Genomic DNA, 24,174 nt, shown 5'->3' with positions numbered 1-24,174 from the left:
AGCCTCTAATCCTTACCAGTGGGAGACAAGGCTGTCTATGCTAGAAATGTAACTTTGATCATTTTATAGACTGGAAAGTAATAAGAAAAATAAAGGCGTTTACTAACCAGGGAAGCAGAGGAACGCCTGTCGTGTCAGAATATTTAGGGGAAGTGCTGCACAGACGACTGATAGTTACAAAAATGATATATGGAATAGAGGAAGGTTACCTAAAATATAGTTAAACTATATACACACAGAAAAACTATAATACATGACTATCGTAATGGATTTTGAGACACTGCAGATTATTTTAAGATACCGTATTTGCTTCAGCCATACTTTACCTACATTCACCATCACCACAGTCCTTGTCGGCCATCTACAATATGAAGGTTGTAGTAGCTTCCTGAATTTTCACTGACCGTTCCCTCACTGCTGTACCATACACACGCCAGATATCTAATGCTACTGCGCTCTATGCAGATGGCGCTCACTGTACGGTCTGCGTGATGATAAAGACATCCCATCATACATTGGATATGACTAGAGATGAGGGAGTACTGTTCGGATCAGCCGACCCGAACAGCACGCTCCATAGAAATGAATGGATGCACCTGGTACTTCCGCTTTGACGGCGGCCGGCCGCTTAACCCCCCGCGTGCCGGCTACGTCCATTCATTTCTATGCGAGTGTGCTGTTCGGATCGGCTGATCCAAACAGTACTCGCTGATCTCTAGATATGACCAATCCAAAGTAGAACACTCAGACTACGGAGAAAGTATGGGGCAAGAAGTCAAAATGAACTATTAAATATGAGTTTAGTAAATAAATTACCTCAGAGATTCGGGAGTAGCAGTACTACTGTTACTAGGTCAGTGTTCTCTCTGAGGCCCCATTCACATCTGCACATGGGTTTCCATTCAGAGGGTCCCCAAGCAGACCCCCGGAAACCTAATCCACATAAAAAAAGCGGATACTTTAGAAACCTGCGAACCCATAGACTGTAATAGGGTCTGTGTGGTTTGCGCATGAAAAATACAGAGAGAAAAGTGCCGCTTGCAGGGGAACAGAACGGCCCGAACACAAATGTATACCGGGCTTGAGCTTCAGTAGTTCCTTAGCAGAGTGGTTATGGAGCTGGGCTCGGTCCCAAGGAAGGCAGGTATTCCAGGCAACTTTTAGAAAATGAACTCAAGGCGAAAAGAAAAATTTCAGGTCTTAGGTGCCTTGTTGTCCCCCTTAAACAGTATAATGCCCACTTACACCCCTCACAGTCTAATGGCCCATTATACTGTGTATAATGTTCAGACAGCAAGCAGGGAGCTAGATTCACATCTCACCATTCTGCTACCTGTCTCTTCTCTGCTCCTGGGTCTGATGTGACATTTGCGCTAGAAGTCTGGAGCCCCTCCCCCCCCCCCCCCCACACACATTATAATGTCCAAGGAGCGAGTGCTGCATCGAATTCATTACTCCCCAGTCCGCTACCTTCTCTGCACCCTGCTCCCTCTCTGCTCCAGGCCCCAAGTGTGGATGTCACAGCAGACCCCGGAGCAGATTGATGAATAATAAATCCAGCTCATCTTCCCTACTGCAGGGTTCCTGTGATGCCAGCAAACGCCTCCATCTGTACTGATGCACGTAAAGATAGGAGAAGTCTGGAAGGGGCACAGTCACAAAACTACGCATCTTATTCAGAACACTGGCATGTTCTTGTAAATACATTCACAAATCCAGCACAGTACACGTTGTTATACGGTATACAGACAGGCTCAGGACAGTGCTAATATTATCAAGGTCCCATAATGCTATTGCTTCCCCTAAAGAAAGCCCCACTATGATCAGAAGATCTTTTTAGGTTTAGCTATGGAAACCCTGGCGGTCAGCTGTGATTACGCAAGGAGGACCTATGACCTATATTGACGTGTGCATTTTAGGAAATACTAAAAATTCTGTAGTATTTTGTTCTACATTGTGCCCTAGATTGGTTAACCTTCCTAGAAATTTAGGAATAAATTGACCGCTGGCTAAATTTATGGGAAGAATACCAGAGGAACAGCGCAACATAAGAATAAAGAGAAAGCTGTATAGTATTAAAAGAAAATAGATATGTCAGGAGACGGCACAAAAATCTAGTGTTACCTGGCTGCCTCCGGGGTGTGAGAGTTAAAGGGATCCTATCATTGGATACCCTTTTTACTGACTAACGCTTAGGAATAGCCTTAAGAAAGGCTATTCTTCTCCCACCTTTAGAAGTTTTCTCCGCATCGCCGTTCAGTAGAAATCCAAGTTTTCTTTGGTATGCAAATTCTAGGCCTTGGTCAGAGCCAACTGCACATGCGCACGGCCACAGTAAGCTGTGTAAGCGGCCATTTTCTTGTGACCAGCTTACATTTTCTTGTGGCTGTGGGCAGGTGCAGTCTGCTCTGCCCGAGGCCTAGAAGACTGAAACCCAGGACGGAAGAAGACACAGGGAGAGCGCGTTCCAGAGGAAGATAGAAGCGTTGCTGGAGAGTTCTCTCGCAGCATTGGGGACGCCCCCAGTGCTGCGAGAACTCATTTGCATACCGAAGAAAACCAGGATTTCTACTGAACGGCGGCACAGAGAAGACATCTAAAGGTAGAAGAAGAATAGCCTTTATTAAGGCTATTCCTAAGCGTTAGTCAGAAAAAAAAAAGGTATCCAATAGAGATGAGCGAACGGCGTTCGATCAAAATGGTATTCGATCGAATATCAGGATATTAAAGATATTCGATTCCAATCTAATACTACGCGGCAAACGCACTAAAAATTCGTATCCCCTCCCACCTTTCCTGGTGCTTTTTTTGCACCAATAACTGTGCAGGGGAGGTGAGACAGTAACTACGACAACGTAGGCATCGAAAAAAATAAATAAAAAAAATTATCGGAAAAAGTAATTGGCTGGCTAAATCAGGTGACTTCCACTTTATACGAATGGTGGATTTCAGATTCGGTTCATATCAGACTGTGAACTATTGGATATAATGATCAGTCACTCGGTATGAGGGAATTAGGTGCTCAGAAAAGGCATCTCACCGCCATAGTCCATAAAGAAAAGAATTTTCTGGCACTCAAATTGGAAGTATTATATATTTATTACAAGCATCAAAAGTTACACTAATAGACGTTTCGGTCCAAAGACCTTCATCAGTATAACAGATGCAGATAAAGTGAACACATGGTGTATGGAGAAAGTCCAATAGGGAGAAAGTCTCTCACTTTATCTGCATCTGTTATACTGATGAAGGTCTTTGGACGGAAATGTCTATTAGTGTAACTTTTGATGCTTGTAATAAATATATAATACTTCCAATTTGAGTGCCAGAAAAATCTTTTCTTTATAGACTGTGAACTCTGTGACTGTGAGACAGGGATAGATGTACTGGCAGGGTTAGCTAGGGATTACCTTTATTTAGGTGAGAATGTTACTCAAACAGCTCTTTGGGGCTCTATCTCGTGGGAGCCCATTATATGCTGGTCGGGATTCCTGTCAGCTTGCTTTATGCGGGAGCTGAATTTCTCATAGGAATGCATTGACCAGCGTTGATTGGCCGAATGCCATACAGTGTACAGCATTCGACCAATCAACGCTGGTTCTGCCGGAGGAGGCGGAGTCTAAGATTGGTCTACAGCAGTCTCCATTGTGGTCCGATCTCAAATGTAGTAGAGTTGATACAGCTCTGCTACATCTCAGGTATAGCAGAGCTGACACAGCGCTGCTACGTCTCAGGTATAGCAGAGTTGACACAGCGCTGCTACATCTCAATCATTTTCAAGATTTCCCTTTAAGGCTAAGGCCCCACGTAGCGGCCACAGTGAAAAAGTGCTGCAGAAAAAAATGCAGCGGAAATGCATCATGTTTTTTCCCGCAGTACTTTTCACGAAAAATCTGTAGAGTTTTCCTCTTCAATTATACACATAGGGAAACATCTAGCGTTTCTGAAGGTATAATGGACATTCTGCAACTTCCGGAAACGCAACATTTATGCTGCAGGTATTTTCCTGCAATGTTCGGAAGGGATTTGATAGAATTTTGCTGGGACTGTAAAACGCAGCATTTTTTGCCATGTTGGATCTCGGCCTTAGGCTAAGACCTCACGGGCCGGGAATACTGCGCTAAAGTGCTGCGGAAACAACCGCGGCGTGACCGCATCGCAGTTCTTCCCGCAGTGCTTTGAACAGAAAGTTCAGAGTTTTGCTCCACGGACTTTCCTTTACAATTATATCTACAGGAAAGCCGCCAGCGTTTCAGTAGATATAATTGACATGCATCGATTTTCAAAACTGCAACGTTTTTGGAAATCGCAGCATGTCCACGCTGCGATTTTTTCCGCAAAGTGGGCATGGGATTCGCATGAATCCCATCCACCTTGCAAGTACTGTAAAAAGCCACGATTTTTCCCACGGCACAAATCGCGGTGTTTCTGCCCTGTGGGACCCCAGCCTTACAAGGGTTTTCCAGGTTAAGAAAAACAGATGACCTATCCCAAGGATCAACTATAGATTGGCAGGGGTCTGACATCCGGGTGCCCAGCAGATCAGCTGCTTGAAGAGGCTACAGCGTGAACACTGAAGCCTCTTCAATACTTACCAAACACCATGCCATATATTTGGGCAGCGGATGTGCTTGACACCAGAACTTAGCGCATTCACTTGAGTGTAACGGAGCTGCTTTACAGGCCATGTCCCTGATCTATAGGATATCAGACTGAAGTATACATACAGTATTCAAAGGTTCTCTTTGCCTAAAGTATATAGCTATATGACGTCACACGGCTGCAATAACTACAGATACATGTGCGCTGACATGCTCTTTGTACCGCCATGTATTTCTTTTGATGACACACATACAAACTTTTCCTAGCAGCCTTGACTGAAGAAGCTGAGCACTGACTGCAGCCAGACGTGGCTTTTCTCTAGCACTAGCTCAACTCGTGCTCTCCCACAACAGTATTGTACGGGGAAGGTTTACATAAAAAGCATCAAATGGGGGAGGTCAGAAGGATACAGCGCCCAGAAAGACAGACATTTAGCTGTAAACTGCTTACCTTCAGGCATGAAATCAGCTTAGCTTAAACCTAAAGCGGATCAGTGTCATTCTGCAGCACATTTACATGACGGTGACAGCTCGCCGCTGTAGTCTACGCTTTCTCTTAACACTTCCTTTATTTTTAAGCGTTATTGTAAGAAACAAATAACAAAAAGGATTATTCATTTTTTTTGTCCAATGAGATAAAGCGGCGGATTGTTTTGATACAAATGGTATTACATCATACTACAACCACCACTACAATTTGCTTTCTATCGGACGTGATCAGAGATCGCTCCAGGTATCCACCTGCACTGCAAGCAAGCAATAGCTGCAGTCAGACAAGAACGTGGAATGGAAAAGACCTGAAAACGTGCGTACACATAGCTGGCCAGAAAAAGCAACGCCTTCTGTCAGTACACAACAGGCTACACAGAAGATTTTCTATATGGACTTACAGCTATCATATCCTTGCGGGCTCGACTTCTTTCCATGCTGATTTCCTAAGTGCAAAGCATGTCCTTGACTTGAAGCTGTGTAATGTAATCCAGCCCGAGCTGTTGTGTGAGCAGAGTACGTGACTGCTTTATGATGGTGCTGTCACACAGACACTCTCCAGCTCCCATCCAATCCGCACAGAGGGCAGGCACTCGCTCCGCATCACACATACACACTACTCACAGATTTGGGGAACATGGCTGCTCTTTAACTTTTCACTTCTGCAAATACCAAAAAAAGGAGCCTGCCCCTATCTGGTTATTACACACTGGAAACTAAGGGGGTAGCGGGTTCAGGTTTATTACAAGAACTTTCTCAGATTGGTTCATTTTTGGATAGTCTGTAATCCAAGGGTACATCTCAAATATAGCAGCGAAGCTATTTCATGAGAAAACACACAGCAGGGATATTCAGGGCCGCTTCCAACTCAAAGTGACAGCATCTGCCATGCCCAGGAAAAATGAAGAAAAATCATATTTATAGCACAGAGGGAAAAAGCTACGTGGTGAACGTGGTGCCATCTACTTTATTCTCAAAAACTTCCCAGGAAAGCATTAATATCAAACATTACCCCATACAAGCAGTGCGCCTTACCACATTCAAAATATGGGCCTCTACAGACACCCCTAGCAGTGTACCCCACAGCAGCAACATTTGGGAGTCTAAAATTAGATCCATCAACTCACTGGCCATTTCTGTTTCAACATAGAATGGCATAATAGATCTCTGAGTTGTATTGTTCCTCTGTCACTACTCCTGGAAATGTATAACTAGACTGACAACTAGGCGGTGCCATTTACCGTGTCAGTAAATAGACAGGGCAGATTTATTAAGACTGGTGTATCATATGCCAGTCTTAATAAACGCCACTACTGGTGGAGGGAACAAGTGACTTATGAAGAGGCTCCGACCACGTCCCAGTAACAGGATGGAAACCTACGCCAGTGAGGAACGAGAACGGATTTCCATAATAACGCACACCAATATAAATGAATATGTCAGGCCGAGGTGTCCCTGCACATTCACACAATGTGGCAAGAAAGGCACAGAATGGGGGTTGTGGTGCACATGTGGCCCAACAAAGGGCCGTGTCCCAAACATGCACTGTCATAGAAGCATTGATAAATCAGGACGTATGGGGACATGCTGATCTGTTTATGAACATATAAAGATCTTTCTGTCCCATGACAGGAGCAAGGTGCGTGCTTCAGCTACACAAGGATATGGGTGACCTTTCAGGCTTCGCTGTCCTCTTAAAGGGTTTTGCACACTTACACACTATCAGCTGTTCTGCTCGCAACAGCAGACAACAGAAAAGGCCTGACGAGAGGGAAGCAAAGCATCTACGAAATGGAGCAGGTGGAAAACCCCATGTCAAACTAGAAACTAATGCACAAATCCAAATTGAGAAGGCAGGTACATGGGCTACTCAAGACCCCATCCTCATTTAGGCAAAGCTACATGGGCAATACAAGACCCCAGCCTTATGTACTCAAAGCTACACAAGACCTCATCCTTATTTACACAAATCTATATGGACTGTACAAGACCCCATCCTGATTTACACATGAATAGTTACTGCACTGAGGGTACGTACACTCATATGACGTAATCTGGTGCAGGTTAGGAGGGGAAATCTTCCTGTATTTAATCGGAAAATGAGAACAAAGCAGGAGGCTGGAAAAAGCAAAAAAAAAAAAAAAAAGCGTTTTGTTGATCTTGCCGCAGACGATACATCCGCCGAACCGGTGGTGTGAGCCGCTTCAATGTATAGTCCAATTCATCTCAGGCTGATCAGCAAGTGAAAGCCACAAGTGCAGAATGTAGAAAGGAATTTGAGGCAGAAGTCTGCCACAAATTCTGTCTCCTTTTACACTATGTGAATAGCTCCTTAGTCTTCAAAGGGATCCTGGATAAAGTTGTACTTAAATAAATGTTTCTGTAAATCCAATGAACAGCTTCTACTTAACAGAACTGTGCAATGGCCAAAACAAAACATAAAGAAGTACTATTAAAAGGGGTTGCCCAGGCAAAATTGGAAAACCCCTTTAATTTTAAAACAGCTCAGGGCAGTGAAAAATCAATCACATGAATGCTGGGGCCAATCAGCAGTGTCAGCAAAAGACCTGTAATGTCACAGGTAGTGACATTGCATGCCCTGTGCTGATTGGCCTCAGTGGTCACGTGACCACTGAGACCAATCAGCAGCTTCAGCGGAACTAAAGAAGAGACTCGTTGAGCAGAAGGACCTGAACAAACCGGGATGACACCGGAGCATCGGGGAAGGGAGAGTATACATTTTTCTTTATTATTATTTTCACTGCCCCCAACTGATTTAGAAATTAAAGGGGTTGTCCATTTTTGCCTGGGCAACCCCCTGTAACAGCATAATTTAATTTTTTATACAAAGTGTATTTATTATGCGAAAGTAGTTAAACCTTCAAAAAACACAAAAAAAATAAAATCCCATAAATATATGGTATACCTGGAATTGTGTCTAACGGCATTTATACTGCACCCTGACCCTCAAATACAGTTTTTCCCCCTTCCAGGAGTTCATACATTTTCTATATACAATATGTGTATCCCAAGCAAGTCGCAGCATGACACTTATACCTACGGAGACGCTGGCTTTTTCGGTTTAGGTATAGCAGAAAAAAAATCTGCGTTTTTAGGCTGTGACTTGCTTCGTTGAGCCTTAGCCTGAAGCTCAAGTAAGGGCTTGTTCACACAAGGCAAGAGGGGGCAGATTTTGATGCCAAATCCACCTCAAAATCCGTCCCCTCACAATAGAGGTCTATGTACACCACTAGTGTCCTTTTTTCTATGAGCGGTTTGTTCCCGCTCACAGAAAAAAAACAAGCGAGCTGCCCTGTATTCTGGCGGATTCTGTGACTGATTGAGACGCGGCGTCCGCCTTGTGACAGCACCCTCTGGAGTAGGCCCATTCATTTGGGCCTAAGTCAGTGCGTCATGCGGCAAAATCAGGACCAAAATGCGTGGTCACTAGCCCTGTGTGAACTAGCCTTAAGATTATGCTTGATGTCCACTAATATGCATCGTAACCACTGTCATGTAGCGGATATCGGAAACATCCCGAATACTATTCCTTTTTTTGAGTTTCCATTTAAAGCTTACAGGAAACATTGAAGATTTCTGAAGCTTTTATATAATAATTTTGGTGTAAAAAGTGTCAAACCAGTGACTTTCAACTAAACGAGTTTTTGCACCACTATTGCCACTTTTCTCAATGAGGGTGATGTTGCAGATACTATGATAAATGACACAAATCAATGCCAGATATTAACTAGTGTAGATTTCTGTTGAGGTGCACAATCCGCCCAGTGTACAATCTACCGGTCTTGAGAAATTTGTCCAGATGTGAGTAGAGCCCTACAGAGGTCACAACATGATCACTTCTTCCCAAGTGAGTCAACAGACAATAAGCTGATGCGAGACGTGACATTACGTGCAAGGTCACAAGGCTACCCCTAGGAGGGCGCTCTCTGGGTGAAGGAGTACCTGCTGGGTTGTTTTCTTCCTGTATTAGGCTAAAGGGTCTGTCTCAATGACAGATTCTCTTTAATGATTTACAGATTTAGGAAATGTTAGACTAAAGTGGATTCTAAGAACAGGTATAGAGGTTAAAAAACATCTGGAAAAAAAAAAAAGTTGAAAAGCCTCAAAGCACAAAACTGGCCACAGAGTCCAGTGGACAACCCACCCTCATGGACTTCTCTACAAGTTCAATGGTCACAACTATTGTAGATAAACAGTATCCATGAACCCTGTGCTCACCACAGCATTAGGTAGGTAAAAGGCACTTACCACACGACTGCCCCCCAGGGCAATTGGTAATATCACGGTTAATGATTTAAACAATACTTTATTCATATGCACATGCTGGAGAACAATCCATAGGAGAAGACAACTACAAGTCAGTTCATCCACTAACGATATTGTCTGGTATTTCTCCAAGTTTCCCAATTTCACTTAATAAGGCTAAGTTCACACCTGCACTTGATTTACGCTCTGGGTTTCCACCCCGAATCCGCTTAAAAATGTGAAAGCCAATTGGAAACCTGGTGGACCCCATTATAGTCTATGGGGTCTTCAGGATTCCCCTTTTTTAAGTGAATTAGGGTTCCATTTGTGGGGTCCCAAAGCAGACCCCACAAACAGAAACCCGAATACAGGTGGGAACCTAGCATAAGTCTATTTAAAATTATCACTTTTTTTCTTAGTATTTTACTATGTAAAATACACTTGCAATAATAAACATGCAAGGGTATCTCATCAATTTCTTATAAGTCAGAAGGGGTAATGTCTTATTAGGGAGATACTGGTATATGCATACCCTGCTAAGAATTCTGGGTAAGAAATATGTAATAGGAGTAAAAAGAGGAATTCGCATATGGCGCCACCTTCTAGAAGGTTGCATACTTAAAGGGGTATTCCCAACTCGCCTGTTCACCAACTAGCAGGATGTATGCGCTGTTCACTTCCTGGTTTTCTCAGTGAATTGGTAGGCGGGGTTTCACTTGCTCTGCTTAGCACTCTTCATAGCAGTACATTTTTGCAGTCAGTAATGAGGGATAATTGTAAGTAAATTAGCATAGTATCACTGGAAGATGCACAATATGAAGCTGATGTAGCAGAGCTGGATTTGATAGGTGACGAGAATCCCAAATTTACATGCTACAGGGCCAAGAGTCAGCTTGCAATAAACTCAGTTTTAGGTCTGTGTTTACATACAGAGATAGACTCCCTGTTTCAGCAAAAATTAATTAGCAGACCTGATAAATGGAAGAGGGAGATAAACAGCTCAGAAATACAAGCTCGCTCCATGCACTCAGCTCCCCCTCCCCTCCTGAGGTCACTTGTCCTGGGCGGAGAGATAAGGCCATCCCCAGGCCGTGGTTACGGAAACGCAGTGTAAACAATGAAGTGAAGAATCTCAGATGGTGGCCAAACAAAGCAGTTTTGCTGAAGCAATGTATTTAGGAAAAGTCTTAAATCTGCTTAGCTAGCAGTATAGATAGGATCGTAGAGATGGGACAATCCCTTTAATTTCATACTTGCCTCTTTTTCCTGCAAAGCACTGATATGGTGCCTGGCTGTGCAGCTCTTCTATTGTCCTCCCAGCTACCCTGTCTACTGCACTATGGTGCCACAAGAAGTACTATAAAGTAGGAGACAGCATGGCTAGAAGGACAGTTCATTGCAGGAAGAAGAGGCAAGTATGAAATTCCCTACAATTGTAAACAGTAGTGTGGCAAGGGGACCTATGATGCCTCCAGGCTTAGGGGCCCAGTCACAAGTGCACCGATGTGACCCTTTTAGCCGTTTGTTCTGTATTTGGCCAGAAGGCTATAGAGTGGTGAGGACCTTCTGGCAGAAGACAAAACAAACTCAGTGAGGCAGCTTAAGAGGTCCCAATGCAGCTACTCCATCAAAGCAGTCATGGGCCGGGCCTCATGTTTCACACCTGTGCTATAGATTAATACCTGGTTTTCAAAGAAAGCTAAGTGCATAATCTGGGAATAATAGCCAAGTAGTAACCTCTTCTTTCTGGAGGAGTTATACTGACTTGGCTCTTATTCAAAGATGGCGGCATTAGGTTTCTTTGAAAACTAGGTATTAATCTTGCTAAAGGTGGTGCTAGAAGCAAGTTCACATTTTTTCACCAATGAGGTCTTAGATGCATATTCCTTACTTAATTTCTAATAGGTATTTATAGTCTAAAGACTAGATCAAGCAGTCGTGTGACTATCAGCACCGCTGTATGTAGCTTTAGAACTAAAGATACAAGACAAATATATTTTCTCATATGTTAATGAGGTGTTTGTTGCAGTGAGGGCATCACCATTGCTCTCACTGCACCAAAGAGCTACCCCCATACTAAAACTAACAGGGCCAGGCAAAGTATATGTCAATCATAGAGACAGATGCTGGGTAGAGAGGAACCAAAAAAAGAAGGATATCTTGTGCTTCCTTTTGGAAATATTGTATTGGGTCACATTTGGAAACTTGTCCTCCAGAAAGTCCCATACGTTTCCTTGGACTATTGTCCTCTAGAATAGGGTAGGATAAGAGATGACTTGTGTCCAGACAATGGTTCGCCACTTTGAGATTGAACAGCTCTCCTGGTGGAAAGGGCTGTTAGGAAGATACTGGAAATACAGCAGAATCCAATGGATTGAAGCCCAAGAAAAACACCCCGATGGCGCTCACAAGGTCTTCAGACAACACTCAAGTGAATGAAAATAGTACAGTTTATTGATTATGCGGTTCGAGGTTTTTTTTGTGTTTAGATACAAATACGACCTCTTCATCAGATCTGATAAAATTCTCGCAGCCAATTTTTGAAGGTTTTCTGAAGAAGCCAAATTCTGCCCCCAGGTGGTGCTACAGCTCTGTTGCCTTGTAAAACCTTTGCTTGGCTTTACATTACTTGCAGCTCCTTGTATTGTATTATTTACATGCAATGAATCTGTGGACAAAATTAATTTCCCATGATGCATCTGCCTGCTCTCAATCTGTGTGCCCCTCCTATCTGAAGGCATTGTGACCGCCATCGGGGTGTTTTTCTTGGGCTTCACTCTATTGGATCCCGCTCTACTTCAAGAATCAGAGACAGAGGAAGGGAGTGGGCGCTAGAAAGCACAACTCTTTGGTGCATAGAAGGAAATTGTGATGCCCTCATTGCACCAAACAGCATGTTAGCATATCAGGGGGGAAAAAAACCTAATAGCTCAGCAACACAGGCACAAATTGGGAAGGAAAAAAAAAAAAAAAAAAAAAAAAAAAAACACACACAACAAACAAAAACATTTTATTCCCATGAACCCTGGCTAGCTGACAGTTTAACAGGGTCTGTTCTGGGGCCTTTAACTAGAGAATGAGCATGCTTGAAATTAAATATGTCTGACCATTCTTCCCCTCCCCCATTGTCATCATGTTCCATCAGGGCTAGTGCCAGGGCATCCTCTTACATGTCCAGTTGAAGCCAGCCAAGATTCATGGACCGTGTATGGGCACCTCAAGAACAGCCTTGCCAAGCAAAGTTAACACAACAAGGTTCATCTGCAACCAAAAATGACATGAGGACATGGAAACAAAGGTTTATTAGAAATCGATTAGGTGTTGCCCAGATGGGTACTGGGCTCTTACTGGTAGGATTACACCTGTAACACAGGAAGCTGCAACAGTGCCATCTCCTGGCTGAAAGCAGGTATTACATCATCTTCACAAATATTAAATACACTCAGCCTATACGAAAACGGAAAATAAACGTGTTTTTTGCAAACGCTATGATGAAAAACATAGAATAACTTTGCCGACGATCCCTATTTAAACCTAGGCTAACTTCTCTCACATGTAGGGCTTTCTAAGACATCACATCAGGATCACGTGCTCCTTTCTGAGTTTCTAGCCAGACAAATAGCCATCATCCCTATACCTATCGCTAAAGTGGATTTCAGCACAGGATTTCACAGAAAGGAACAAAAATCTGTTAAACCGTGCAAATGGTGCCAGGGAGTAAGAAGGTTGCTTGAACATTTAGGTAGGCTTTGCAGATAGGCTGTCACCAGAACCCAGCCCAGCAGAAATAGGAGAGGATCACCTCAAATAGGGTTTCCCCCTTGTGAATTGGTATTTTCATTGCTGAGATATCACCGTGTCTTATCAATATGCAAATAAGATCTTTGGAGCAACAAAGGGGATTGCCGCGTGTCTCTTTAGGGGCAATGATGACTCTCTTGTTGCTCCAAATAGCTAATTTGACTATTGACAAAAACAAGAATCTCTCAGCAATAGAGGAATTGATTTACAAGGGGAAACACGGATTCGGGCAACTCTAACCTTTCTGTGGTGCTGAGTTGATATGTTCAGTTCTGGTGGGAGCTCAGGGATAAGCAAATGACATGATGAGAAGTTAGGGTGCTATGTGCAGCTATTTAAGTGTATTTTTATTCCCCTGGAAAAGCCCTTTAAATGCTTTCCATTAGTTTAGAGGAAAGTTTTCCTTTTCAATGACACAGATATCAAGATTAGCACAAGTTCCCTGCAGCAGTCCATGTGCAATGTACAGTCACTTGTGGACAGCCATAAGCAGAGGTTCACGATGTCCTGCAAACATGAGCAGAAATACTGTGTCTGGTGATACTTGCAGGATGGCCGTCTTCCTTGCATCTTATTTTAGGAGTTTTATGAAGTTCACATTTAAAGTGCTGACAAGTGTCTACGGGTGTCTCAGCCCATGTGACAAGGACACGATGGGAACTAAAAGCAAGACAGATTGAAACCGCAAGTATCTGAACTTCTGAAGACACCCCATGTGCAAAGGGATGACATGCGAGCAGGACCGGGTTACACAGCCTTTATAGGACTGCTGATCCCTAGAAATACACAGCAGCGGTCACAGTATGGTTATAAATGTAACACTACACAATGGGATTTTCCAGTATATAAGATCGATGTGTATGTGGTTGGCTGTTAACCAGTTGTTAGACAATCAGTGTGGGAATACTCAGCTACAATGTGGAAATTACTATTTTCCACTAATTTAATGGATTACTTTAGGCTGAAAAGTAGGTTAACCCCTATGTCATGTACAAAGGCCTACAGTACAGTCAGAAATGGAAATCACATATACTGCACCAAAATTATAAGAAGTGGATGAGGATTTACAAAACCCCATTCACATGTCTGCAGATCGGAAAAGGTTTTCTGATCCGATCAATCTTTATTTGTTAGGGGATGTTCACACTACCATTAGTAAAGTCCATTGCTCTCATCAGTCATGGGACCAGGACGTGTATAGAGGATGGCTTCCATCATGTTCTTTTTTCACATTACAGTGAATGGAAATGAATGTGGATAAGGAGAGCACCTTGTGGAGCAGTCACTCCATCTGACTTCAAGTTTCTGACTGATCCTAAGACAGAAGAAAGCAATGTACTTTACTAATGGTAGTGTGAAGATACTTTTAGAAGGGTGGATTGACAATAAGCAGATTAAAGTGTCCCAATACTGGAAACTCCAGGGTTCAGCTGCTTTCTGTTGTGTAACCTGACAGTAAGTGTCCAATGTCCCTACAGTGCCTCCAAAAGGGCAAATCACACATTACACCGCACCTAAACCAATCGCATGTGGTCTATGTAATGCAAAGCAGAACAGGCCCTCAAGAGTAAGGCCGATGCCCCACATGGCGTAAAAGCCGCGATTTGCCCACGGTGGAAACACTGCAGGAAAAATTGTGGTGTTTTACAGTCAGGGCAAAGTGGATGAACTCTTGCAAATCCCATGCCCACTTTAAGGTTAAAAGCTGTGGGGCGGACAGGCCACGATTTCTAAAACTGCGCAGTTTTGGGAATCACAGCATGTCAATTATACCTACGGAAACGCCAGGGGTTTCCCTATAGGTATAACTGAAACAAAGTCCGCAGGGGAAACCTCTGTGAACTTTCTGTCTAAAGCGCTGTGGGAAGAACCGCAATGCCGCCATGGTTTTTCCCGCAGCGCTTTTTTGCTGTGGAATGCCACATGGGGCCTTAGCTTAAAAGACACTCTCCACATGGCTGCTGTAAAATCCTATTGGGATGTTTATTTAGCTGATGTGTATGTAGACTAGAGGGTTAGTACAAACCAAAAACTGCTTTTATAGGATTTTCCGCGTATATTTATATATATCACACACACACACACACACACACATATATAAATCAATGATGCTTCATAATTCATAGAGGATGGATTTCTTTGGGAAACCAAAATGTGTTATTTATAAACTAAAAGAGAAATTGTATTATTAACTTACAATAGATAATTTTAGGATAGAAGTCATCCTAAAAACGTGTGTAGTCACATTATGTTAAGAAACAGAATCCCAAAGTGTGAACCATGTGAAACAAGCCAGCTCAGCCCCAACAGATGTCAGAGGAAAAAAGAACATCCTGAAGGTTAGTTATGGAGAAGGAAGGCCTAATATCACAGTCTGTTTTGTGGACTTCTCTGCCCCCATGCTTGACAGTGTATTTGTTTGTACTAATAGTGGATACAGGAAACAACAAACTCCATTTTCGATTCTAATTTCAGAACACAGAATATGAAAAACAAATTAAATTACAAAAATACAATGAAACAGATGTCCACTTTGCATATCCCGTATAAACCCTGATAGAAAAACACAGAAACTACAGAGAAAATGCTGCTTTATTGGTTTTCCAGGAAAGGAGGGTGCATGATGCAGACACCTCAGTACATTTATGCAACACAGCCATCCTACAGCAGGAAGGAAATAGGCTCTGTACTGCCACCTGTAGGCAGCTACCCATACTGGCCAACCTCTTAAACAGTCTAGAGCTGTGTTAGATGCATCTCACCCTCCTAACCAGAACCCTAGTGAGGAGAACCAGAACCTCTGAGACAGTCGGTGGATACCCCAGTTTTGCTTTAGGGAGAACCTGGAGCATGGAAAGGATGAAATTATGGAAGGATTTCATTAACATAATGTTAGATTATGTCCTCCACATTTTATTTATTTGTGCTTACTTATACAGCACCATCATATTCTGCAGCTCTTTACAGAGATTGAATGGGACTGACCTACAGTACAGCCATGTGACCAATGGAAGCGAGTTCACTCTCAGAAGGGGAAAATAAAAAAAATAAAGTCATGTGTTCTAATCCTGGATAACCCCTTGAATGGAGAGAGTGACCTTATCTGGCACTACCAGAACAGAGAGCAGCTACAAACCATGTAATGTCATTACTTCCATGATATGAAAGGGTTGTCAGACCTCAGACCTAGCCAAGCATCAGAACTAATGCTCCTTTATAGATTATGGGCGATATATGAACAGCCAGGACCTTCAACAACAACAACATTCCTCATTCTAGGAAATCCAGCATCACAGAAGATGAATAAAGTTATTATGCCACAAGTGTCTTTGACAGCAAGCACCCTCTAAAGCCCCACGTTGTGGAAATGCAGCTTTTTTTTTTCCCCGCAACATGGGGTCTGAGCCTTAGACCCTGTTCCCATGCAGTAACGCGCCGCTCATTTAGACACATAAACACCTGTCAGAGCGAGGCGCTTCCAAACAGGTCCCATTGACTTCAATGGGTGCCGGCTTAAGCGCGCTACACATTGAAATCAATGGAAGGCTTTATAACCCATTGATTTCAATGTGTAGCACGTGTAAGCCGGCACCCATTGAAGAAGTTAATGGGATCTGTTTTGAAGTGCCTTGCTCTGACATGTGTTTACGTGACTAAATGAGCGGCGCGTTACTCCGTGGGAATGGAGCCTCAGGGAGCCTTCACACGGAGTATACGCTCCGCTCATTCTGAACGTAAAACTCGTTCAGAATGAGCGTGTAAAAACCAGCTCCCATTGATTTCTATGGGGGCCGGCATACGTGCGCTACCCATTGAAATCAATGAGAGGGTTTTTTTCCCTATTGCTCAGTCGATTGTAGGCGGAATCTCCAACGCGGATGTGAACCAAGCCTTAGCCTTAAAGAGGGCCTTTCATGGATTTGGGCACATGCGGTGTTATATACCGCTGGAAAGCCAACAGAGCGCTGAATTCAGCACTGTAGTGTGTGAGCAGGTAGGAACACACTACAGCACTATTGGCGCTGCTGTGCAGAAGGACATTCCTGACAGACTGTTAGAAACACCCTTCTGACTGTGAAGAGCTACAGTACCGGTACCGATAGCTCTTCACCAGGGGCACAGATCGGGAAAGCCGACAGTGTGCTGAATTCAGCGCACTGTCGGCTTTCCAGTGGTATTTAACACCACATGAGCCCAAATCCATGAAAGGTCCTCTCTAAAAGGTGCAAATTTACATAATGCTAGGTTCACACCTGCGTTCTTCTTTCCGTTCTGTGCTTTCCGTCTTCTCCCTGCCAGAAGACGCAAAGCACAGACCGGGTCCGGCCGTGAGCGTTTTATGCTCTCCACCGCGAAACCGGATTTTTTAATCCGGACACAGGAGTACTGCATGTCCGACTCTGTGTCCGGATTAAAAAACCCGGTTTCGCGGCGGAGAGCACAAAACGCTCACCGCCGCTCACGGCCGGACATCTCTCTCACCCATTCAAATGAATGGGTGAGAGACTCCTGCAGGTTTCCGTCTCCTGCCTCTGTTTTATGCCGGAAACGGAAACCTGCAGAACGGAGAGGGCAACGCAGATGTGAACGAGCCCTTACATGTACAGCCAAGAAAGGGGGGGGGGGGGGGTTTCACCACGATCACTCGCATTTCCACACACACACAGATGTAACGAAGGAATAAACTAAATATTCTTGGCTAGTTTTACATGTCACGTCTACTTCATTTGCTTGCACACACTAAGCAAGACGTGAACTATGCCAGATGACATTTTCCTTGGAGACAAATGGGGAGGAGGCACAATAGCTACTCCTGCTGACGTAAAACATTCTTCCTACCAGAACTTATCAACAGTTCTGCTCCCTGCCATGTTATATTTAGTTACATGGTGCCATCAATCAATACGGCCATCAGACAACTTCCACTGCCATGATGAAAACAAGCAGGCAAGGCCTAGCTATTATCTAGCAGATGGATCTGCTGGACGCTCTTGTGCTTTCACTCTGTACTTTCATGCATGAACATGCTGAACAGAACAAACCCGAGACTCCTCCAGAGTCCTCAAACACATCTGTGTCTTCATGCTTTACATGCCATGAATACAAAAACTACCATACAAATTACTATCGAATGAAGAGTTGAGTAAATCTCAGTTTGTGGAAACCTGATCTGCAAACTTCATTTCTTCTAGGAAATTGGACAGTCAACTAGCAACAACTCTGGGGTGCGGGGCAGCCGCCTCCTAACACCGCCACTGGAAGAAAAGTGACCACACTGAAGCTCTGTAATGTTGGGGTCATGTTAGATCATTTTGTGCACGCAAGGAATTACATACAAAAGTTTCCATGAGGCTCAGTGGAAAGACCTCATCCCTAAATATCTAGCCGAGAAGGTAAACAATATTCTATAGACTTACAAAGAGAGTTTTTAATAAGCCATCAATGTATACAGTTATTCAGAATTATATTCATTTCATTTTTCAGTATAAACAGAAAAATTCTCCCGTCTTGTAATCCTCTGAAATGCCTAGCAAGGGTTCTCCTCTCCTAATGTAATCTCTCCTTCAAGGCATCACTTCTTTACCTCCGATGTGTTTGGATTACTTCCGATTCCTGGCATTGGCTAGAATAACGTACAATGTGAGCAGTGCTCAAGAGACTACCACAAAACCATCTGGGTTGGGGCGGTGGGTGCCGCTGCGAGGTGGCTGGCCTAGTCCCTAGAATAAATGCAGATCACAAATTCCTGCAAACAGAGTTTCGTTCTTGGGATGTCAGAGATGTCAGCCAGCGAGTGCTTATATTCCTAATGTAATTGAAGGACTGACAAATAACAATGGCCTCCCTGGTAATAGCCAACTCAGAGGAGCGGAATGTGTTCATATTACTATTGCAAGAGATGTAGTTCATAGAAGAATTATTTAATGTCTGTACTCAGCGTTAAAAAGCAAATGGCCAGCTGCATTTGCAACCGAAAACTGAATGCTCTTCAAGTCTCAGGCCCGGTTCACATCTACATTCAGACCTTTCCGTTCCCCTCTCCGCATGACAAATGCAGAGAGAAAACTCCTGTTTTTCATACGGAAACACAGACCCAATTACAGTCTATGGGGTCTGCAGGTTTCCTAAAGGAACCGCTTTTTTCTGCAGATTAGGTTTCCGTTTGGCGGTCCTCAAGCAGACCCCCGAACACAGATGTGAACTAGGCCTCAGTCTATATAGTATATGAACAGCTAGAAGAGCACTCCGACAATGCAGCAAATCTGGTGACACTATCAGACTCCCAGTTAATATTCATGAGGTGTCAGATACATACACTGCTCAAAAAAATAAAGGGAACACTTAAGTAACACAATGTAACTCCAAGAAACACTGATTGACAATAAATTTCACCTGCTGTTGTGCAAATGGAATAGACAACAGATGGAAATTATTGGCAATTATGGAGACACACTCAATAAAGGAGGGTTCTGCAGGTGGGGACCACAGACCACATCTCAGTACCAATGCTTTCTGGCTGAAGTCTGGGTCACTTTTGAATGTTGGTTGTGCCTTCATACTCATGGTAGCATGAGAAGGACTCTACAACCCACACAAGTGGCTCAGGTAGTGCAGCTCATCCAGGATGGGACATCAATGTGAGATAGGCAAGAAGGTTTGCTCTGTGTCAGCGTAGTGTCTAGAGGCGCTACCAGGAGACAGGCCAGTACACCAGGAGACGTAGAGGGGGCTGTAGGAGGGCAACAACCCAGCAGCAGGACCGCTATCTCCGCCTTTGTGCAAGGAGAAACAGGAGGAGCACTGGGGCCACACGGTGGCTCAGTGGTTAGCACTGCAGCCTTGCAGCACTGGAGTCCTGGTGTTCAAATCCCACCAAGGGCAAAAAAAAAAAAAAAAAAAAAACACATCTGCAAGGAGTTTGTATGTTCTCCCCGTGTTTGCATGGATTTCCATCCCATATTCCAAAGACATGCTGATAGGGAAAAAAAAAAAAAAAAAAAAACTGTACATTGTGGGGCTCACAATCTAAATTTAAAAAAAAAAAAAGAGGAGGCGCACTGCCAGAGTCCTGCAAAATGACCTCCAGAAGGCCACAAATGTGCATGTATCTGCACAGTTAGAAACCAACTCCATGAGGATGGTATGAGGGCCCTACATCCACAGATGGGAGTTTTGCTTATAGCCCAACACCGTGCAGGACGCTTGGCATTTGCCACAGAACACCAGGATTGGCAACTTCGCCACTGGTGCCCGATGCTCTTCACAAATGAAAGCAGGTTGACACTGAGCACGTGACAGAGTCTGGGGACGCCGTGGAGAGCTATTAGTTTTGGTGCCTGACATGCTATTTAGACTCTGTACTGTCAAGAGGGCGGCATCAGGCAGGAGCAGACAAGAGGTGCAATTCTGAGCTCTGACAACAGCTGCCTCTGATTGGAGCTCTGAATCACACCCCTTGCCTGAAATTACACAGCTTAGATAACACGTCAGACACTAACAGTACTTATTGCTCAGGAACGGTGGGGACTAGAGTAAAAATTCCAACTGTGCTGGAATCATTGGAGCAGCACCTAGTAACAGAGTTAAACAACTTTAATGGATGGAGGCAGCAAAAGGTCCTCTTTAAGGCTAAGGCCCCACATTGCGGAAACGCAGCTTTTTTTGTTGTAGATTTTGCTGCGGTTTTTTTTGAGCCAAAGCCAGGAGTGGATTAAACAGAAGAAAGAAGTATAAAAGCTTCCTATATAGTTCCAATTCTTTTTGTAGCAAAATCTGCAACAACAAAAAAGCTGCACATCCACAACGTGGGGCCTCAGCCTAAAGGAAGTCTTTATCACAGTGCCCAGACATGAATTCCTGAGTAGGAGGAGTCACAGTAAGACAAATCCATCTGAACTCACTTTTAGTTATTTATTTTAACTACTCCTCGGATTCTTTTCACATTTTTCATAAGTATTGTGTAACATCATGCCAAGAAAAATTTTGAAAACACACACACCATTATAAATAAAAAAATATAAAACCCCACAATATGTCATAAACAGGAAATACTCCTCACATAGACGAGCAAAACACTAGACCTACAGAATCTCAGAATATGGTTATTTTTATGACACACGTTCTTGCATCACTTCTGGATTTTCATTTCAGAAAAAAAACAACATGTATATGTGTTATGTAAAAGTAGAGTAATTGCTGCCATCACTGGTAAAAATAGGTACTACAGCAGCAAAACAAAATTGTAAGATCTTCAGGAAGGGGGTCAGAAAGAGCAAGCTCATGATTTTTTACCAATTCCGGTGTCGTACTTTATATTTCTGCATTAGCAGAGGCAATACTTCCTGTTTCACTACAACGAGCGACAAAAGCAAGTGCGCTGGGGAGGAAGTTAAGTAGGTTAAACGTGCTAGTCTTTCTAACTAGTTTTATTTGAGAAGGAGTAAGTGTCTGATCATTTGGGCTCTGAGGACTGGGACCACCTATGATCACAAGAAGAGATGTCTTTCCCTTGTGTGAATGGTGCAGCAGTACGCATGCATGACCACCAATGCATTCGGTGCTCTAGGACTGACCGAGCGCTGTATTCTCCATCTGTCCATTGCAAGTAACTAGAGTGGTGGTTGGCCATGCAACATGGAAACCTTCATTCTCATGATCGCTGGAGTTTCCTACAATGACATACTTTATTCCTGTGGATAGCAAACAGGTGCTCATAGGAAAGCACTTTTAAAACCTAGGTACTAGAGATGAGCGAGTACTGTTCGGATCAGCCGATCCGAACAGCACGCTTGCATAGAAATGAATGGACGTAGCCGGCACGTGGGGGGTTAAGCAGACGGCCGCCGTCAAAGCGGAAGTACCAGGTGCATCCATTCATTTCTATGGAGCGTGCTGTTCGGATCGGCTGATCCAAACAGTACTCGCTCATCTCTACTAGGTACCAAAAATAGGTAGAGTACCTATGTACATGACACTGACTATAAATACGGTCCTCAATAAATAAATGAACAGAATGATCTAGAAACAAAGTGAGCACATGCAAGTACGTACTGTGCCTAGGATTTAATGATGCTTCCTAATTCTTTAGCTTGTTACTTTCCATACAGGAAATTGGAGAAGAGGAAAAACAGAACATTTTCCCCTAGGTGTATCTGTCTGTATACAAGAAACCTCTGCAGAGTAACAGATCGCTCTTTAACTCCCAGCCTGTATCATTGAGACCTGCGGACACCAAAGGCAATGAAAGAAACATTGCAACAGATCTTTATTTCTTACTCTTATGCACCTAAGGATGCAAATCCTCACATGTGAAGAAGAATTCCCATTCTTAAAGAAGCCTTTGCTACATCAACAGCACAAACACTCAAGAGTGTAAGTTTCCTGCATAAGCCATGAAGTTGATGAACAGTTACTATAATCTCTTCTATGGTGGAATTTCTCTTGCTGCTATAGAAGTCTTACAAGACTGCTAATAAAACCAACATAAGACAGAAGGAGAATGACGCAGGTACCTCAGGTGCACAGGAGATCCTCAGAGCTTCCTCCATAACTACAAGCATGCAGGAGAGCTCATTAAGCAGGAACACAGCAAAGAATGGCACAACAGACCATGAAAGGTGATAGCAGAACAGCTCTCAGATTGGCATGGGAGGTTAGGATCAGAAACTAATTGTTAAGGGGGCTTGTTCAAGATCAGCAAATTTGGTTAAATATAAGTGGGGGGACAAACTGTTAGAAGGGGAAAAACCATTAGAAGGTGCTGGGAAGGGCTGCCTGGAAAAGCACTGACACTCCCACAACCAGCAAGCCTGAAAATATAAGAAATGATAAAAATGATCCAAACACGCATAAAGGTATGTTAGGTTTATTCCTTCATATAACAAACATTTCCTACCTTTAGTCACAACTTCTTGGTCCTGGAAAAAATCCTTTAAAGGGGGTTATCTGTTGTCCAGGTGTTTGGTGCAGCTGGATCTGGGGATGCTGGGCTGGTTCTGATCCAGGACACATGATCGGAACCAATCGTGTGCTCCTCCATCCTATAGGACTTGAACAGCTAATTAACTGTGTTATGGGGACCAAGGTAAAGTCAGTCCCCATAGCACAGGTATCAAGCAGGGCAAACTGGAGAGAAAGGAGGGGGCAAAGTGACCTGAGGACAGGAACTGGTTCCATTCAGTTGACCTGGAGCCAACCTGGAACCCAAAGATCCAGCTGCAACAAATGCCTGGACTAGGTAGGTTCATTCCAAGTCCCTGGATAAACCTTGTGTCATTCGTGGAAGTACCACCACTGATGAAGCAATGGGCACATATGGTCATCACTGCAGAGAAGTAAACAGACTATCAGGGATCACCAAAGTAGTAGCACTAGACAAAAGGGGAAATACGTTTTTTTTGTTCTTTTTTAACAGCTTGCCTGATTTTAACATTTTTCTCTCCATCTTCAGGGGATCTGATAGAAGTCAGTCTCACAATATATAGGGGCGTACTGACTGTCCTCTGACAGCAAATATGGAAACAAGGATTTCAAGATGCCTGATTCTTTTATTCTACCAGGAGAGAAGGCATTAAAATACCTTGTCCTGCTCCCTAACGAAATAAAGAGAAGGAAGAAAAGCTGTAGGCAAAAGCACCCCAGTAACAGCCATCTTATGTATAGGGCCAGCCCAAGTCAACTGCTAGAGATCGACGGTGACAGAAACTGCATCACTACACAGTTATTATAGCTATAGTCCTGTAACCTTGGACAAGGTTCTGCTATGACCTTTCATGTCCTACTCAATTTGAGTTTTTTATAGAGCGCGAGAAAACCAACAGTACGCTGAATTCAGTGCATTGTCTACTTTCCCAGTATGTGCCCTGGGGGTGGAAATATCGTCACCGATATCTCCCCATTACCAGAAGGGCATTCCTCACAGTCCAAAGTCATTGCTGGGCAGTAAGGAACGCCCCCCCCCCCCCCTCTTGACAGTGCCAGACTATGTTAGAGTACAGGCGGGTGGCGGCTTCCTCAC

The 24,174-nt window shown here is 43.6% G+C and overlaps 1 protein-coding gene across 16 annotated transcripts in view; it reads right to left on the bottom strand.

The window, feature by feature from the left end:
* The window catches only part of SLC4A7 (solute carrier family 4 member 7), a 111,942-nt gene that overhangs the window by 73,210 nt on the left and 14,558 nt on the right, over positions 1-24,174 (bottom strand). Inside the window, exon 1 of one of the 16 annotated variants that reach the window (XM_075271351.1) lies at positions 5,492-5,642. The exons of the other annotated variants lie outside the window; for them this stretch is intronic. Coding sequence (XP_075127452.1) covers positions 5,492-5,527 — 36 coding nt within the window. The 5' untranslated portion in view covers positions 5,528-5,642. Of the gene's footprint in view, positions 1-5,491; positions 5,643-24,174 lie in introns of those variants that run through there. 16 annotated transcript variants of the gene reach the window in all.

The sequence above is a fragment of the Leptodactylus fuscus genome, chromosome 4, assembly GCF_031893055.1.
Source record: "Leptodactylus fuscus isolate aLepFus1 chromosome 4, aLepFus1.hap2, whole genome shotgun sequence".
NCBI lineage: Eukaryota > Metazoa > Chordata > Amphibia > Anura > Leptodactylidae > Leptodactylus > Leptodactylus fuscus.
Note: the sequence above shows the minus strand (reverse complement) of the source record. Positions and strands in the feature narration are given on the sequence as shown.